Source organism: Scylla paramamosain, unplaced genomic scaffold (genome assembly GCF_035594125.1).
Source record: "Scylla paramamosain isolate STU-SP2022 unplaced genomic scaffold, ASM3559412v1 Contig21, whole genome shotgun sequence".
NCBI classification, from domain to species: Eukaryota; Metazoa; Arthropoda; class Malacostraca; order Decapoda; family Portunidae; genus Scylla; species Scylla paramamosain.
Window position 1 is genome coordinate 485701 of NW_026973686.1, and position 16800 is coordinate 502500.

The following is a 16800-nucleotide window of genomic DNA, read 5'->3' on the forward strand; positions in this document are numbered from 1 at the left end:
AGACAGAGATGACCTAGTTGTAAAAGTGGAGGAAGGAGATAGACGTACAAGGGGACATATGAAGAAATTAAAGAAGAGTCATTGTTTGGGAGATATTAAGAAATACAGCTTTCCGCATCGAACGGTTGAAATATGGAATAACTTAAAAGAAGAGGTAGTTGCGGCAAAGAGTGTGCACATGTTTAAAGAGAAATTGGACAAATTCGGGTATGGAGACAGGACTAATTGAGCTTTGGCTCGGACCCTGTATTATACAACTAGGTAAATACAACTAGGTAAATACACAGAGAGAGAGAGAGAGAGAGAGAGAGAGAGAGGCAGCAGCCTTAAAGGGGTCATTGTACCCAAAATTCAGTAGAGGTTCGTTATATCAGGGTTTTATTGTATATATATATATATATATATATATATATATATATATATATATATATATATATATATATATATATATATTACAGTGCGCTGTATTTTTTAAAATTAATATATTATATACTATAATAATTATCTATGTATAATAGTTGTTTTTATTGTACGTTTAATAAGCGTGAGACGTATATTTTATGATTTAAACTATAAACATTGGTACTGCTGAGCCTTGTAGGGGTGGCTTCCCATAATAGCGGATTTTTGTTATTTGTGGGAGGCTTTGGAATGCGACTCTCACGAATAGCAGGGGAACACTGTAGTCTATTATCTATGACCTGTGACTCTTTCTGATTCTTTGTACTTTTGCAGAGACTAGTCATCCCTACTGCATTGTGCGGGTGTCAGGGAGCAATGAGACCTTCAAGACACGGGTACTGACTGACACACTGGCTCCAGTGTGGGAGTCACAGTTCTCCATGTGAGTGCATATGTCTGGCCTTAATTGCAAACCACTCAAGATAGTTTGTTATACTGCCATCTCTAAACAGTATACTATAAGCTAGACACTGGAAAGTTCTTTTATTCTGTAAAGATCTTGTATTATGTCTTTTGTGCTGTGAACTGTTGGACATCACAATGAAAGGGTTGAGTCACACTACAATAACAATTTCTTTATTTGATCTCTATTGTAGATTTGGCTTCAGTTTTATCATTCAGTGTTATTTTTTATATGTTTCAGTTACTGTACAAGTATGTATTTCATAATATCCTAGCGGCAATTAAGTGGACAGGGGAGACAGAATTAGATGGAGAGATGAGATAAGAAGTTTTGCTGGGGTGGCCTGGAACAGACAGGGCAGAAAACAGAGAGGAGTGTAAAAGCTGAGAGAGGCTTTATCCTGTGGAATTATGGAGTGGATTGCATATTCATAGCTTGCACTTTAGCTATATTGATGATTAAGGTGATGTAACGCTCCTTTTTATTATTTCTGTGTTTCTTTGAGTCTCCCCAATAATTGTTTTCTTTTGTAGCTTGCGGTGAAGAGGAGGATAATAGCGGTAATTAAAGGTTTAGTGATTATATGAAAAAGTATATTTATAAGGCGTGTATTCGTGGGAGTGATTTAAAAGTCTTGAAACATTTATTATAAATAGTCTTACTTATTTCAACTGTGGTTTTCTCTAATCAGTGGTAATACGAATAATAGGATTACATCATGTTGCGTCAGCCTACCAGTAACTCATAAGGTGTCATTCCCTAGCTTATAAAATATGTTAGTAATTTAGAATTCAATTATTAACTTCAACTAATGTCCAGCCTATATGCTCACCTTGCTAGCCAATTATTCCTGCATTTCTATTTAAACTCACGGTTCAGTAAAATTATTTGTGAAAGAAGAGAGAGAGAGAACTAGCTAAGGTTCCAATAACTTCAGAGGCCTGTGGGTGTTGAGGGAGAGAGCACAGAATGGCGTCTCCCTTCCCTCTGGCAACAGGTGGGTCTCGTAGCTCTGAAATATTTGATTTTTCTTTTATTTAGAAGTGAATATTACTGTGTTCATGTTTATTATTCATATCTCTAGTGAAGATATAGTAACAGTACGTGTTGACAGAATGGCGTCTCCCTTCCCTCTGGCAACAGATAAAATAGCCGGTGTTGGTCCCACGTGGAGACAGGCCACAGAGTCTTGGGAAAGTGTTAGCCATGTAATGTTTCTTTAGTCAAATATAATCTACTGTGAATGTGTTGTGGGCAATATTATTGCCGTAGAGAAGTGATGGATGAAGGCTGTGACGCTATTTAGGGATATAACGGTGCCCAGAATCAATGGTACTCTTGAGGAGTTATAAAAGTAATTATTTTCTTGTGTATTCGTAGTGTTAAGTAACGGAGTATAAGTGTATATGCCATACCAGAATTTCAAGTGTTTTTTTTTCTAGATTAACCACTCGATAGTGTCATAGTGGGTCAGTCAACCCAAAGAATCCCATCAGTATTATTCATTTAATTATTTTTGCTATTTTTATATTTTTCGTTCCTCCTAATAAAGCCACACTGTAGGTACTGTGTGATAATTAACCTCTCCCTACCCTCTGGCCATGACGATGAAGGCGAGAACCATTACCAATCAAAAATGTTTTCTTTTTTTCTATTGTGTGTGCGTGCTTCACCTCTTCTCTCTTCCTCTTCTTTTTTCTTCTTCACCGTGAAGATCTTTGCCTCGTCTCATTAGAGCTCTGATCGGACCGGTGAGGAGGAGGGAGGAGGGGGGGGGTGGCGTTACACTGGTGGCAGCGGTGGGATTCGCTGTAGTCTTGGCCAGTCGTATTGGGAGAGACAGAGTACTGGTAGTTGGGTAATATTGGGTCAAGTAATGTTCAAAGTGTCACTTCTCTGCGGCAATGGTTTTGCTCGCGGCGCGTTCGCAGTGGACTGTATTTGGCTGGGGGGGGCATTGCATGGCTGAGCTTTCCCAATACATCTCTGACTTTGGCCGGCCACTCTCCATCCTGTGTGACAATGCCTTGGAGTTCACGGGACGAGAACTAAGAACTTGGGCTGGTCTTCATGGGATAGAACTGCTCTACACCACTCCCTATCACCCCCAGTCAAACGGACTCATCGAGAGAATGCACCGGACCCTGAAGACCGTGCTGTCCCAAATGTGCAAGGGTTACCCTTTAAGGTGGCCTGGCCTTCTCAGTGAATGTCAGTCACACATGAATCTGGCAGTACATAGCAGCACGGGGGTCTCTCCATATGTAGCATTCTTCGCAAGACAGCCACCTCGTTTCGTCACGGCGCCTCTCCTGACGGTGCAGTCTGAAGATAGTGACGTTCAGCAACTTAAGCGCATGATTAAAGACGCTAGTGTGACGTCACAGAGGAGGTACCGTGCAGTGGCGAACAGAAAACGACGTGATGAAAAGGTCTCAGTTGGGTCCTTGGTGTGGGTGAAATCAGAAACTCCGTTGCCTGGTACCTCTACCAAATTGAATGCTAAGTGGAAAGGACCATATCGAGTGAGTGAGGTAATCAGGGACGGTCAACTGTATGTAGTGGAGGACCCCTATTCTGGGAAGTTAGTACAAAGAGCAGCAGAAAAGGTGAAACCGTATGTGAGCCGGAGTGAAATTATTCCGGAGTTGGAGGAGAACTATTCAGACGGATGTGTTGAGGAGGAGGAGGAGGAGGAGGATCAAGACCTCCCTCCCCGCCGCCGTCGACCTCCCAGACGTCTTATTGAGGAGTGCTAATGTGATGCACAAACTCAGGAGTGAGGAGAAGTGAACAGTGTTATAATGTATAGGATGTGAGGGTTAGGAATGAAGTGAGTTAAGAGCAGGAAATCCTCATCCGTCACAAGTGTTCAAAGGTCAGTGACACTGTCTCAGCCACAAATAGAGTGGGGCATTTCGGGAAAGTCGTCCCCAAATTCTCGTCGTGTCAAAACAGTTCATACCAGATGGTAGCTTATGTGTTTCAGTTCGGGGAAGTGTACCCCATTCTTGTGGGCTTTAGTTTGAGAAGTGAGGTTTCCAGGGAACGTCGTACTTGGTTACTTCCTCCTCAAGTTACAGTCATCACCTCTAATGGGTCCTAAGTTTCCCTTGAGGACGTATTACCCCAGTCTTCGTTGTAGTAAGAGGAATGATTTGTGTGAATGTTGGCGGATGTGTCGAATGCTGCGAATGTAATAGATTATTCCTTTTCTATGAGACGGGGAATAAAGAGAGTGACGGAGTTAGTCAGGTGACTTCTCCATAGATTACCCGTAGAGCAGAGGGTGACTGGGGTCCAAGTTCTCTTTTCCTGTAAGTATTCTGTATGTGAAAGGTGTTGGTACAATTTCCTACGGGAAGAAATGTACGAGTCAGGTGACTCAAGGGTAAGTGGTTGAGTCAGTGTCAGCTGTTTAGTAGACCTTAGATATGGATAGGATAAGGAAAGTGTATAGGTAGGATTTTGCATGTATTCTTCACCGTGAGTTTAACTCTGGGAGAATGGGCGTGTGTAACGCTCCTTTTTATTATTTCTGTGTTTCTTTGACCGGACCGGTGAGGAGGAGGGAGGAGGGGGGGGGTGGCGTTACAGTGATTTTTTTTTTTTTTATGTAAGAGGGACACTGGCCAAGGGCAACAAAATTAGAAAAAAAAAAGGCCCACTGAAGTGCTGGTTCCCCCAAAATCAGAAACCATAGTAAAAAAATAATGTCTTTAAACTTCCCTCTTGAAAGAGTTCAAGTCATAGGAAAGAAAAAAAATATAGAAGCAGGCAGGGAGTTCCAGAGTTTACCAGAAAAGGGAATGAATGATTGAGAATACTGTTTAATTCTTGCTTTAGAGAGGTGGACAAAATAGGGGTGAGAGAAAGTCTTGTGTTACGAGGTCACAGGAGCAGGGGAGGCATGCAGTTAGCAAGATCAAAAGAGTAGTTAGCATGAAAATAGCAGTAGAAAATAAACACTTTAAACACTTTATTATAGCCTTAGTTATAAAAAATACATGGATTTCTGTACACAATTATGGGCAAACCTTTATAGTAAGCAAAGCTAGGTATATGTAACAAAGTAATTTGAAATTAGAGATTATATCTAACTTTAGAAATATCTAATATACTAGAGGGTTAAGTTTAAAAAAAAACATTATAAAATGAGAAAATATAGATAGTGAGATAATGAGATGAATATGATATTAAATGGGTAAAGTGGAATAAGTGCGGGTACACTGACATAAGGCAGTGGAAAATAGGAATTGTGAGAGTAGATGAATATTGATACATTGGGCTATAGTGGAATAAATAGGATGCACATTATGAATAAAATGGTAAGCAGGGGTGAAGTAATAATATAGAAGTGATAACAATGTTATTGTAGATAGGTATATATATTTAGACACTATGGGAAGATAAGGTGAGAGATGTTGCAATGAATAAAAAACAAACAAACAAAGACTAGTATGCATCCAGGAGATGACTTTTATGCTTACTTTTAAATTCATTGAGTGAGTGGACATTTTTAGTGTGGTAAGGCAGAGAATTCCATATTATAGGGCATATTAAAGATACATAGTTGAGTGACCGAAGACACTTAAGCGGTGAGTTGGCATACACAGCCACTCACTGTGTCGTGCAGTGTAGCTGTGGGATGGAAAAGAAGCATTAATGATGTTTTTGTACACATAGGTTGCAATAGAAAGTTTTGTTATTAGTATATTCGTGTTTTTGAAAAGTTGAGTGGTGTGTTCAAGATACAAGCTATGTGTGATAATGTGGATTATATTTTTATGAATTAAGTTTATGCATTTCAGATGAGTGGCATGTGTAGTACTCCAGATTGGATTACAGTATTGGAGATGTGGATATATGTGTGCATAATAGAGTGTTTTTAGGATTTCACAGGGCATAAAATCTCTTATTTTGTATAGCATGGCAGTGCTTCTTGAAAGTCTTTGAGAAATATTATTTGCATAGAATTTAAAAGTTAGGTTTTCATCAAAGGTGACTCCCAGAAACTTCAGCTTGTCAGTTTCTGACATATTTCATCATTTTTTATTTTGAGTTTTGGAAGATCATTAGTCCTGTTAGAGAATAACATGTGAGTTTTATTACTGTTGATTGTGAGTCTTTTGTTCAAACACCAATTTTGTAGTTTATCAAGGTCATTATTGGCCAAATAGAATAGGACATCATTACTAGAGCCGGTGAAATATAGCGTCGTGTCATCAGCAAAGAGAATGACATTTGCATGATTAAATACTGCCACAATGTCATTGATATAAATAAGAAATAGTATCATCCCCAAGACACTTCCTTGTGGGACACCAGTTGATATGTTTCTTTGTGTGGACTTCTACCCATCAAGAATCATGCATTGGGATCTACCAGTTAAATAGGTGCTGAACCAGGAATGTATAGTGCCTCATATGCCATAATAATGCAGTTTTTTGCAGAAGCATATTGTGGTTGACAGTATCAAAGGCTTTGGAGAAATCAACAAAAATAGATAATACTGATGATTTGTCATCAAGAGATGAATAAAGATGGGAGGTGAATTTACTTAAAGCATGATAAGTGTTGAAACCTGTTCTGAATCCATATTGAGAATCGCTTAAGATATTGTTTTTATCCAGATATGACATAAGTTCAGTTTTCATAAGAGTTTCAAATATTTTAGAGAAGATAGATAGGGTGGAAATAGGGCGATAGTTATTTGAATAATTTTTGCAACCAGATTTGTGTATTGGTGTGATATTTGCATTTTTCAGGTTTGATGGGAATTTACCAGAAGTAGTAGATTGGTTGAACAGTAAAGCAATGGGGTTGGCAGTGTGTGCTGAATTATGTGACAGGAATCTCATCACCATTTGATTTCTTATTCTTTAGAATTTTTATTATATTTATGATGTCAACAGCAGTAACTGGAGGAACAGACATTGAGTTAGGATAGTTGCCTTGTGAGTAGTCAACAGCATTTCTATTAGCCAGTGTAGAGTATTATTTACTTTGGCTGGTACTTCACTGAAATGTTCATTGAGGGCTTCTGCAATTTGAGGATTACTTTGTGTTATATTATTATGATTTAAGTTAGAGATGACTGTTTTAGACATTTGTTTGCCTGATATTCAATTGATAGTCTGCCAGATTTTTTTGGTGTTATTTCTGAAAGTGCTAAAGATATTCATGTAGTAATTAGTTTTAAATGACCTTATTATTTGTGTCACTTGATTTTGATATTGTGTGTATGTACTATGGTCCACGGTCCCTGATTTATACATTTTAAAAGGTTTACTTTTGTGTTTCATACTAGGTGTTAACCATGGATTATTGAGTCTTTTGGCTGACACATATTTTGTCACTTTGGGAATATATTTATTGTTTAGGTTATGGAGTATTTTGGTAAAATTGTCAAAGTTTTCATCCATATCATTAGAGACAAGGGCATCATTCCAGTCGATAGTAGCAAGGTGAAGTTATTGTGCTTAAGTCTGTCAAAGGTTCTGTAGGTTAATTTGTGTTTACTAGATGGGTCTGACATTAGAGATATCTTTATGAAAACTGGGAGGTGGTCTGATATTGGGTGATGAATAACTCCTGAGGTAGACAGTGGGGTAAAATTGGTCCATATATGATTGAGAAGTGAGGGATTAGGATTGTCAGGAAATCTGGTAGGGTGAGAAATATGTGGAAAGTAGTTAAGTGTTTGCATGGTATTCAGAAATTAATTTGTTGGGTGATGGGAAGTATGTTCTAATAGGTTAATGTTGAAATCACCAATGAGAATGTGTGTTGTTTCTTGAGGAGTTCAGGACAAGAATGTCAGATAGCAAGAAATATGAAAAGACATGGAAAAGTGCAGGGTGGTATCATCAGTGTAGGAGTGGATGGGACAAGAAGTTTGGTTTAAAGGATCATGATGAATAATAGGAAGAGAGTGGTTGACTGGAAAGAACCCTGAGGAACACCACTGTCACTGTTCTTATGAAAAGAACAGTGACAGTCTACCACAGCAGCAACAGAACAGTCAGAGGAAACTTAACATGAAGTTACAGAGAGGATAGAAGCTGTAGGAGGGTAGTTTGGAAATCAAAGTTTTGTGCCACACACTATCAAAAGCTTCTGATGTGTCTAAGGCAACAGCAAAAGTTTCACCAAAATCCCTAAAAGAGGATGACCATGATTCATTAAAAAAAGCTAGATCATCAGTAGAGTGGCCACAATGGAATCCATATTGGTGACCAGATATAAGGTTGTGAAGTGATAGATGCTTGAGAATCTTCCTGTTGAGGATAGATGCAAAAATTTTAGCGAGACAGGAAATTAAAACAATAAGATGGTAGTTTGATGGATTAGAGTGGTCACCTTTTTTTTGGAACGGGCTGAATGTAGGCAAACTTCTAGCAAGAAGGAAAGGTAGATGCTGATAGACAGAGTTGGAGGAGTTTGACAAGGTGAAGTGCAAACATGGAGGCACAGTTTTGGAGAACAATAGGAGGGACCTCATCAGGTCCATAAGCCTTCTGAGTGTTGCCACAAGGATTAGTATTAGGGCCATTGTTATTTCTAATATATATCAATGACTTGGATAGTGGAATTAGTAGTGATGTTAGTAAATCTGCAGATGACACAAAGACAGGTAGATTAATTAGGTCAGAATTGGTTGCCATCGTCTTGCAGGCAGATTTAGATAGGATGAATGAATGGATGGACAGATGGCAAATGCAATTTAATATCAAGAAATGCAAAGTACTTAGCGTAGGTAGAGGAAACCCACGCAGTAGGTACACATTAAACAACGAAACTCTGGTAGGTACAGAGTACGAGAAAGATTTAGAAGTTATAGTTAGCTCTGAACTCCGTCTAGGAAAACAATGCATAGAGGCCACAAACAGGGCAAATAGTGTACTAGGATTAATTTCTAGGAGTGTTAAAAGTAGAAAGCTGGAAGTAATATTAAAGTTATACTTGGCGCTGGTCAGACGTCGTCTAGACTACGCTGTGCAGTTCTGGTCCCCACATTACAGGAAAGATATAGGTCTATTAGAATCAGTATAGAGGAGAATAACTAGAAGGATACGGGATGAGGAGTATTTCTTACGAGGCGAGATTGAAGCTGTTAAATCTACATTCTTTAGAGAGATGTAGGTTAAGAGGGGATCTGATAGAAGTCTTTAAGTGGTATAAGGGTTATAAGAAGGGGGGATATAAGCAAAATTCTTCGGATCAGCAACCAGGGTAGAACAAGAAATAACGGGTTCAAGCTTGAAAAATTTAGGTTTAGGAAGGAGATAGGAAGAAGTTGGTTCTCAAATAGAGAGATAGATGAGTGGAACGGACTCAGTAATCATGTTGTTAATGCTAGGACATTAGGGAGCTTTAAGAGAAGATTAGATGGGTTTATGGATGGGGATAATAGATGGAAATAGGTAGGTATGTTTCATACAAGGACTGCCACGTGTAAGCCTGATCACTTCTTGCAGCTTCCCTTATTTCTTATGTTCTTATTATTCTTATGTTAAGGCCAGTGAGGGCATGGAAAATATCATTGTGAAGGATCTTAATGAGTAGCATGAAGTAGTCGGAGGATAGAGGAGAGGGAGGAACAAGCCCAGAATTATCCAGGATAGAGTTTTTGCTAGGGTTAGTGTGAAGAGTTCAGCTTTAGAGATAAATGAGATGGCAATGGTGCCATCAGGATGAAATAAAGGAGGGAAAATTGAAGATGTAAAGTTACTGGAGAAGTCACAAGGGGAGTGAGATCTTGAAAGATTTTGACATTTTCTATAGATGAAAGAGATTTTTGGGTAGTTGGAGAATAGATTTGACATGATTCTGGCCAGAAATATAAAGTTTATGAGTTTAAGGTGATGGAAGGCTCAAGTACCTTTTATGGGCCACCTCTCTATCATGTATAGCATGTGTTAAAACAAGCTGTGTTAAATCAAAGTTTGGAAGCTTTAGGGTGATAGAAAGAGTGAGGAATGTATGCCTCCATGCCAGACACTTTCACCTCTGTTATGTGCTCAGCACACAGAGGCAGATCTCTGATGTGGAAGCAGTAATCATTCCAAGAAAAATCAGAAAATAAGTAGGTCCTGATGATATGAATAATTAGGTTTTGTTTGAATTGCTCGTATAGTGAATTCTTATATAATGAAACACATAACTAATGCCAAGAAAGGGGTTCGGTTCAGTGATCCTTGTCAAAGATAAGGATATTCATTAAGAGTTACATGGCTCTATTCCCTTTTTTTTTTTTTTTTTTTGTTTATTCATTTTTTTTTATATATAGCTCCAACCTCCTACAAATTTGGGAACATGGTGGGAAATTGGGGTTTTTGGGTAAGGAAAACTAAAATAGGGTCAAATACCCCAAAAATAAATAGGGAGCTGCCTACTGGTGTTGTGATGGTTGCCATGTTCCTGCTGCTGCTACTGCTGCTGCTGCTGCTGCCTACCCAGAGAGGAAATCCCCATTCTCACATGTAAAGCAGTGTTGGCAACAATACAGACAAAAAAAAAAAATAACACATGGTATAGTCAGTATTGCCAACAGTACGTGTGAGAAATCTCCAGAAATATGTACAGTTTCCCCTCTGGCGAGGCAGGAGCAGCAGCAAGAACATGATGTCCATCACAACAACAGCAGTAGGCCCTAATTTAGCTTTCCCCATCCAAAATCCCCTGCTTTTCCAACTGGTCCCAAACATTGTAGGGGATAGGAACTGAAAAAAATAGGAAATAGAGCCATGTGACTCTTATTAATAATTACTAAGGCAAGTTTTCAAGCTAAAATGTACAATGCCAAAGTTAAAGTATTTGATACCAAACACAACAAACATGTTTTTACTACAGAACTGTCAATAAAATAATATGAAAGAAGAAACATTATATAAAGAAAATTATTTCATATTAATGAAACATAAAAAATGTGCATGACACACACCAGTGCGTAGTTAATGGTGGGAAAATGCATGGTAGGTAGGGGACAGGTGAAGGATTGCTGTTCTCTTTCAGTGCTCACAAACCTGCCCCTGCACATCTGAATCATAGTACATCACCATACAGTCTGAATGTATTAGCAAGAGAGTGCAGTAAGGCACGCATTTTAAACTTTAAACTTTGTAGCTTTACTCACCTTGGATATAAGATTGAAAATTAGATCTAAACCTGCAAATGTTGCAAAGTTAATGAAGAAAAAGTTGAGTGGCATGTCAAGACACTTACGATTGATTTCAGGAGAAGAGGAGTCTGACCTAGGGACATTTGTAGCTCCCTCCTTAGATGGAGACTCTAAGGCTGGTGCAGGAGTCACCATAATAAAATCTTGAATTTTGAGTGAGGAGTGTTCGTGTATTAAATGCATGTAAAGTTGTGTGAGAGAGTTGTCTTTAGAGGGCAGGCTGTATCTACCTAGTTGTATTTACTTAATTGTATTGTGCAGGGCATGAGCATGACTCATTTTGTCCCATCTCCATAACCATATTTATCCAGTTTCTCTTTAAACGTGTACATTGTTTGCCACAACCATCTCTTCCTTCAAATCATTCCAGATTTCAACAGTTCTATATGGGAATCTGTATTTCTTGATGTTGCTAAAACATCCACTCTTCTTTATTTTCTTCCCATGCCCCCTTGTCTGTCTCTCCCTCCTCCACCTGAAGTACCAAGTCATTTCTGTCTATTCTTTCTATATTGTTTTTTAATTTGTACAGTGTTATCAAGTCTCTTTTCTCTCTTGTAGTGTTGGTAATTCAGTCTTTGCAAGTCTTTCTTCATAGCTTAAGTCTTTCAATTCTGGTACCATCTTTGTTGCTATCCTCTGTATTCTTTCCAGTTTTCCTATATTTTTTTTTCTACATGGAGCCCAAACTATTGCTGTGTATTCCAATTTAGAATGTATCATGCTTGTTATAATTTTCTTTATCATTTCCTTATCTAAATAGTTATATGCCACCCTAGTGATTGTTAACAAGCTGCATGTAAAGCTGAATATCTTTTATGTGCCTTTCAGGTGATAGTGTTCCTGCATCATTACTCCCAAATCTTTTTCTTCATTACTTCATTATCATTTCTCTTCGCATTTTGTAATTCCATGAAGGTCTCGTTTTACTTTTTCCTATTTCTAACAATTGGTATTTTCTGGCATTAAATTCGAGTTTCCATCTTTGGTTCCATGCATGCATTTTGTCAATATCCTTTTGTTACTCATTCTTTATTGTTCTCATTATTTTTGCATCATCAGCGAAAAAAAGTTTATATAACTATTTACTCCTCTTTTACATCATTTACTTATATTTGAAACATAATGGAGGTGCCAACACAGATTCTTGCGGTACCCTACTTGTCACTTGTTGCCAACTTGAATTAGTGTCTCTTGATTACTGTTTTCATTTCCCTCCCATGCGAATAATCTTCCATCCATCTCAATGTAGCTCCCTTTAGTCCTCCTCCATTTTCTAGCTTCCACATGAAGCTTTTGTGGGGAACTTTATCAAATGCTTTTTTTGAGATCCAGGTATACCACATCAACCTATCCGTCTCTCTCTTACACTCCATCTGTTACTCTTGTATAAAAGCTCAGTAGATTTGTGACACAGGATCTCCCTTGCCTGAATCTAAATTGCTTTTCTGTAATTATCTCTTCATCTTATAGATATTGCACCCATCTATCTTTAATTACTATTTCACAGGGTTTGCTTACAATACTTGTTAGTGACACTAGTCTGTAATTTAATGGTTCCATTTTATTTCCCCCTTTGTATATTGGCACTATGTTAGCTCTTTTCCATTCCCTTGGTACTTTTCCTTCTCTCAACGAGCTGTTGATTATATCCCATATGGGTTCCTCCATTTGTTCTCTGCATTCTCTTAATATCCATCCATTTACTTGATCTGGTCCCATAGCTTTTCTAACATCCAGCTCTTCCAGCAGTTTCTTGATTTCTTGTCTCTTTACCTCTATCTCCTGTATTCCCTCATTCTGTGATACCACTTTTGGTGCCACAAAATCAGTTTTCTTTGTAAACACAGATTAAAAACTTTCATTCATTAGTTCACTCATCTCCTCAGTAGTTTCATAAATTCTTCCTTCTCTTATGTCATCCCTATGTTTCATTTTTCCATTTACATATCTGTATGAGAGTTTGGGCTCTTCCTTACATTTTCTTACTATGTCACTTTCAAATTTTCTATCTTATTATACCATATTCATTCCTTACTTTTCTGTATTCCTCTCTAAGTTAAGTTTTCTCATCATTTTCCTCCATGCCCTGTCCTTTTCTTGTTTGCTTCTACACACCTGGCATTATACCACTCATGGTTCCCAATTTTCACTTATTAAATTGGCAGAAACTGTTGCATCCCTCTCTATACTTGCTCAAAATTATTTCATATTTTCTTGCACTACTTTACCTTCAAATACCTCTTTCCAGTTAATTTTTCCACAAAATCTATTAAGCTCTGCAAAGTTTGCCTTAGCATAGTTCTGTCTCCCATTTCTAAATTGTTCATTCCTGTGCAACACTGTTTCCTCCTGTGGCACTATTTCTATTGTCACATGATCACTTCTTCCTATTGGACTTAGACAATGTATACTTGGTCTGCTTTCTGGGGTTTTCATAAACACTAACTTCAAATGTGATGGTTCTTCTCTGTATCTTGTAGGTTCATTCACCCACTGTCTCATTGTATTCACCGTCATGGTTTGCATAAGTTTTTCACTCCATGATCTGACATTTTCTTTCACTTCCATCTCCTCCCAATTAATTCCTTTAGTGATGAAGTCGACTACTAAGAGCACTTTGTTACTTTTCCTTATCATTTCCTCTATGCTATTTCTTGGTTCTAGTTGTATAGTTTTATATCTATTGGTCTCCCATGCATTAGTTTTTGGTGGTATGTACATCACAATAACTTTCCTTTTTTTTACTTCCTTTGATCTTAATCACAACACTTAAAGTTTCTGCCATTCCATCACCATATTCCACTTCCTCAACAACAATATCCTCTTTTGCTAATATCATCACTCCTCCTCCTCCTTTTTCTTTTCTGTCTCTGTCTCCACCTTCCTTTCCAAATCTCACCTTTATTTCCTCTTTTAGTTTGGTTTTCATCAAACATACTATGGTTTATTGTTCTTTAGGTGATCTTTAAGTTTCAAAAGGCTTGACACCAAACCATCTATATTTGTATACATAATTTTTAAGCTTCCGTGGCATCTTTGTACCACCATTTCCTCACTTTCATTTCCACAACTTTCCAAATAAATCTTGCTTTTTCCTTTGTTCTCTCCTCATTTTTTTTGACTGTGCCTCTACTCTCAACTCTCAATTTACTTCTCTCTTCTTCATTCATGTCTCTTTTTATCTGTATTCCCCTCATTCCTTCTACTTTTGCCAATTTTCCTGTTCTTTGTAACACATGTCTGCTGCTGCTTGTGACATGAATCTTATTTTCATTGGCCTTGTTCCATTTTCATCATACTTTCCAATCCTAAAAACCTCTTCAGTTTGTTCAACTATCTTTTCTCCTTCCCCATGTCACTGCTCCCTTGTGTTATGACATAAAGAGAAACATTCACTGAGGGTTATTGGAAAGTTCACAGCACCCACTTATTCAGTACAAAACTGGTCCAGTGTTTGAGACTTCACTGGGAATAATTATCATATTGACAGCTGTGTACTGTCTCCATTAACCTGCCTTTACTTCCAGTGATGGAAAGATATCAGATTTTGTCAGGAGTTAAGAGTTTGTAAGTAGACTGGCAGCAGATCAGAGGATTTGAGATTGAGTTAGGACTTAAGATTAAGTTAAGACTTAAGATTGAATTAAGATTGAATTAAGATTGAGTTTAGATTTTGTAAGGAGACTGCCAGCAGATCAGGAGGAATTAAGATTAAGGGAAAACACAAAATGGGAGAAGTGAATGCAGCAGACTATTCAGCTTTCAATTTTGACTGTGCCTTGGATGCAGGATGTGTGGCTAAAAGAAAATTTTACTCAACAGGTGGATCCCAGCACGGCAGGACGCCAAGATTGCAGTGGAAGTGTGGTGGGTGCTGCCTACTGCTTTATTGTTGTCAGTAGTTAGTCATTCAAATGGCATGCCTTAGTATGCCTTCCATGTATGTACAGATGTATGTATGTGTCAGGTGTACACTCAGTGGCTATAAATTCATATATATATATATATATATATATATATATATATATATATATATATATATATATATATATATATATATATATATACATGTATGTATGTGTGTATATATATATATATATATATATATATATATATATATATATATATATATATATATATATATATATATATATATATATATATATATATATATATATATATATATATATATATATATATATATATATATATATATATATATATATATATATATATATATATATATATATATATATATATATATATATCCATGTTAATGTGGTAATGCTTCCATGAATATATATCTTTTTCCATGTTAATTTAGTAATGTTTCTATGTATTTATGTATAAGTGTATGCATATAGTATGTTTAAGTGGTATGCTTTCCAAGTGTGTATTTATGCTTCTGTCATCAGCGGCTATAAATCTTTGGTTATTTCTTTTTCATATTAAATTTGGTAATGCTTCTATGTGCATGTATATGTACATATACATAACATAGTAAACAGGAGGATTAAAACAAGCCTAGGTTAACTGATAAAAATATAGATAATGAATTGGAAGTACATGTATGTATATGTATTGTCATGTCGTGACTACTACACACGTTGTTCTGTCCTCACCTCATGCTGCCCCTCCTCACTCCTGTTCTCATACCACGTAGCTCCTCTCATCTGTTCAACCACCACTACTGAAGCCTCAGCACTCCTCGACGTGCCACGTTGCCTCACCCTTGTCCCTCACTTCCCCGTCCTATCCCATTGTTTATGAGGCAGCCCCGTTTCACATCCTAGTCATTTCATTCCTGGACTCAGTGGCTCATGTTCCCCCCTGGATTTAGCTGCTGACTCTCACAAGGACATCACACCACTATCCTGCCTGTCCTTGGCTGAGTATAGTGTGCACCATGTTTTTCCCCCGTGTCTCACAGTGTTAGGATTAGCTTTTAGTCTCAAGTTTGGTTAGGGTGTGTTTTCCCCTGTGTTTTTGTGTTATTATTTCTGTGTGTTTTTATGTTTAGGTTGGTTGTGGGTTTACTATTCTTGTGCATTTATGTATTATTGTTTCCATGTGTCTATTTGTTTATGTTATTAAATTCAAGTAAGGCTTACCACAGTTTTGACTACTGGACACCAAGCTTGTTCAACCTGTTAACCTTATCCCTTTACAACTTCCCTCCCTTTATTGTTATGTGTGTTGGGCTCCTTCAAGGTAGTCTTCTGCTTAAACTCCACAATCCAACCCTCGTTCATAACAATTGACAACCTTGACTGGACCCTTGTAACTTGTATTCATTGTTGAATGAGCCCCTTTTTTCCTTCCCTTGTATGTTTTCCTATTACTATTTGTAGCGAAATTTAAAGTCGCCTTTTGACTTTCACTCGCTCCCTTTTGTGGTTAAAATTGCTTTTGCTATTTTCACATTGGCATTTCATTACTGTGTTAGGAGAGGACAGCTATATAAGAACATGAGTCTTCATAGTGACACTTACCCATTGTTGTATGCATACAGGCAGTTATGCAGTGAGTATTACTCCAATGTTGGGATTATCTGGATCTTTGTTAATGCTGTACCCTCACTGTGCAGAGATCATTATTTCTATTGTGTTCAACTTAGGGCTACTAGTTAGTTCTGAGCTCTTCTGCTCCTCCTTAACACATCAGATTCTCAGTACTGCTCATGACTCTCAAGAAATTGGAGTAATCCAGATCTTGTGTCACTGCCGTAACTCTCCACTTCCTCTTTCAA

The 16800-nt window shown here is 37.6% G+C and overlaps 1 protein-coding gene across 1 annotated transcript in view; it reads left to right on the forward strand.

Moving 5' to 3' along the window:
- The first annotated feature begins 723 nt into the window (after nt 1-723).
- The window catches only part of LOC135097470 (uncharacterized), a 30077-nt gene continuing 14000 nt past the window's right edge, over nt 724-16800 (forward strand). Inside the window, exons 1-2 of the mRNA XM_063999416.1 lie at nt 724-844; nt 14874-14918. Of these exons, the coding sequence (XP_063855486.1) occupies nt 843-844; nt 14874-14918 (47 nt within the window). The 5' untranslated portion in view covers nt 724-842. The remainder of the gene's footprint in view (nt 845-14873; nt 14919-16800) is intronic.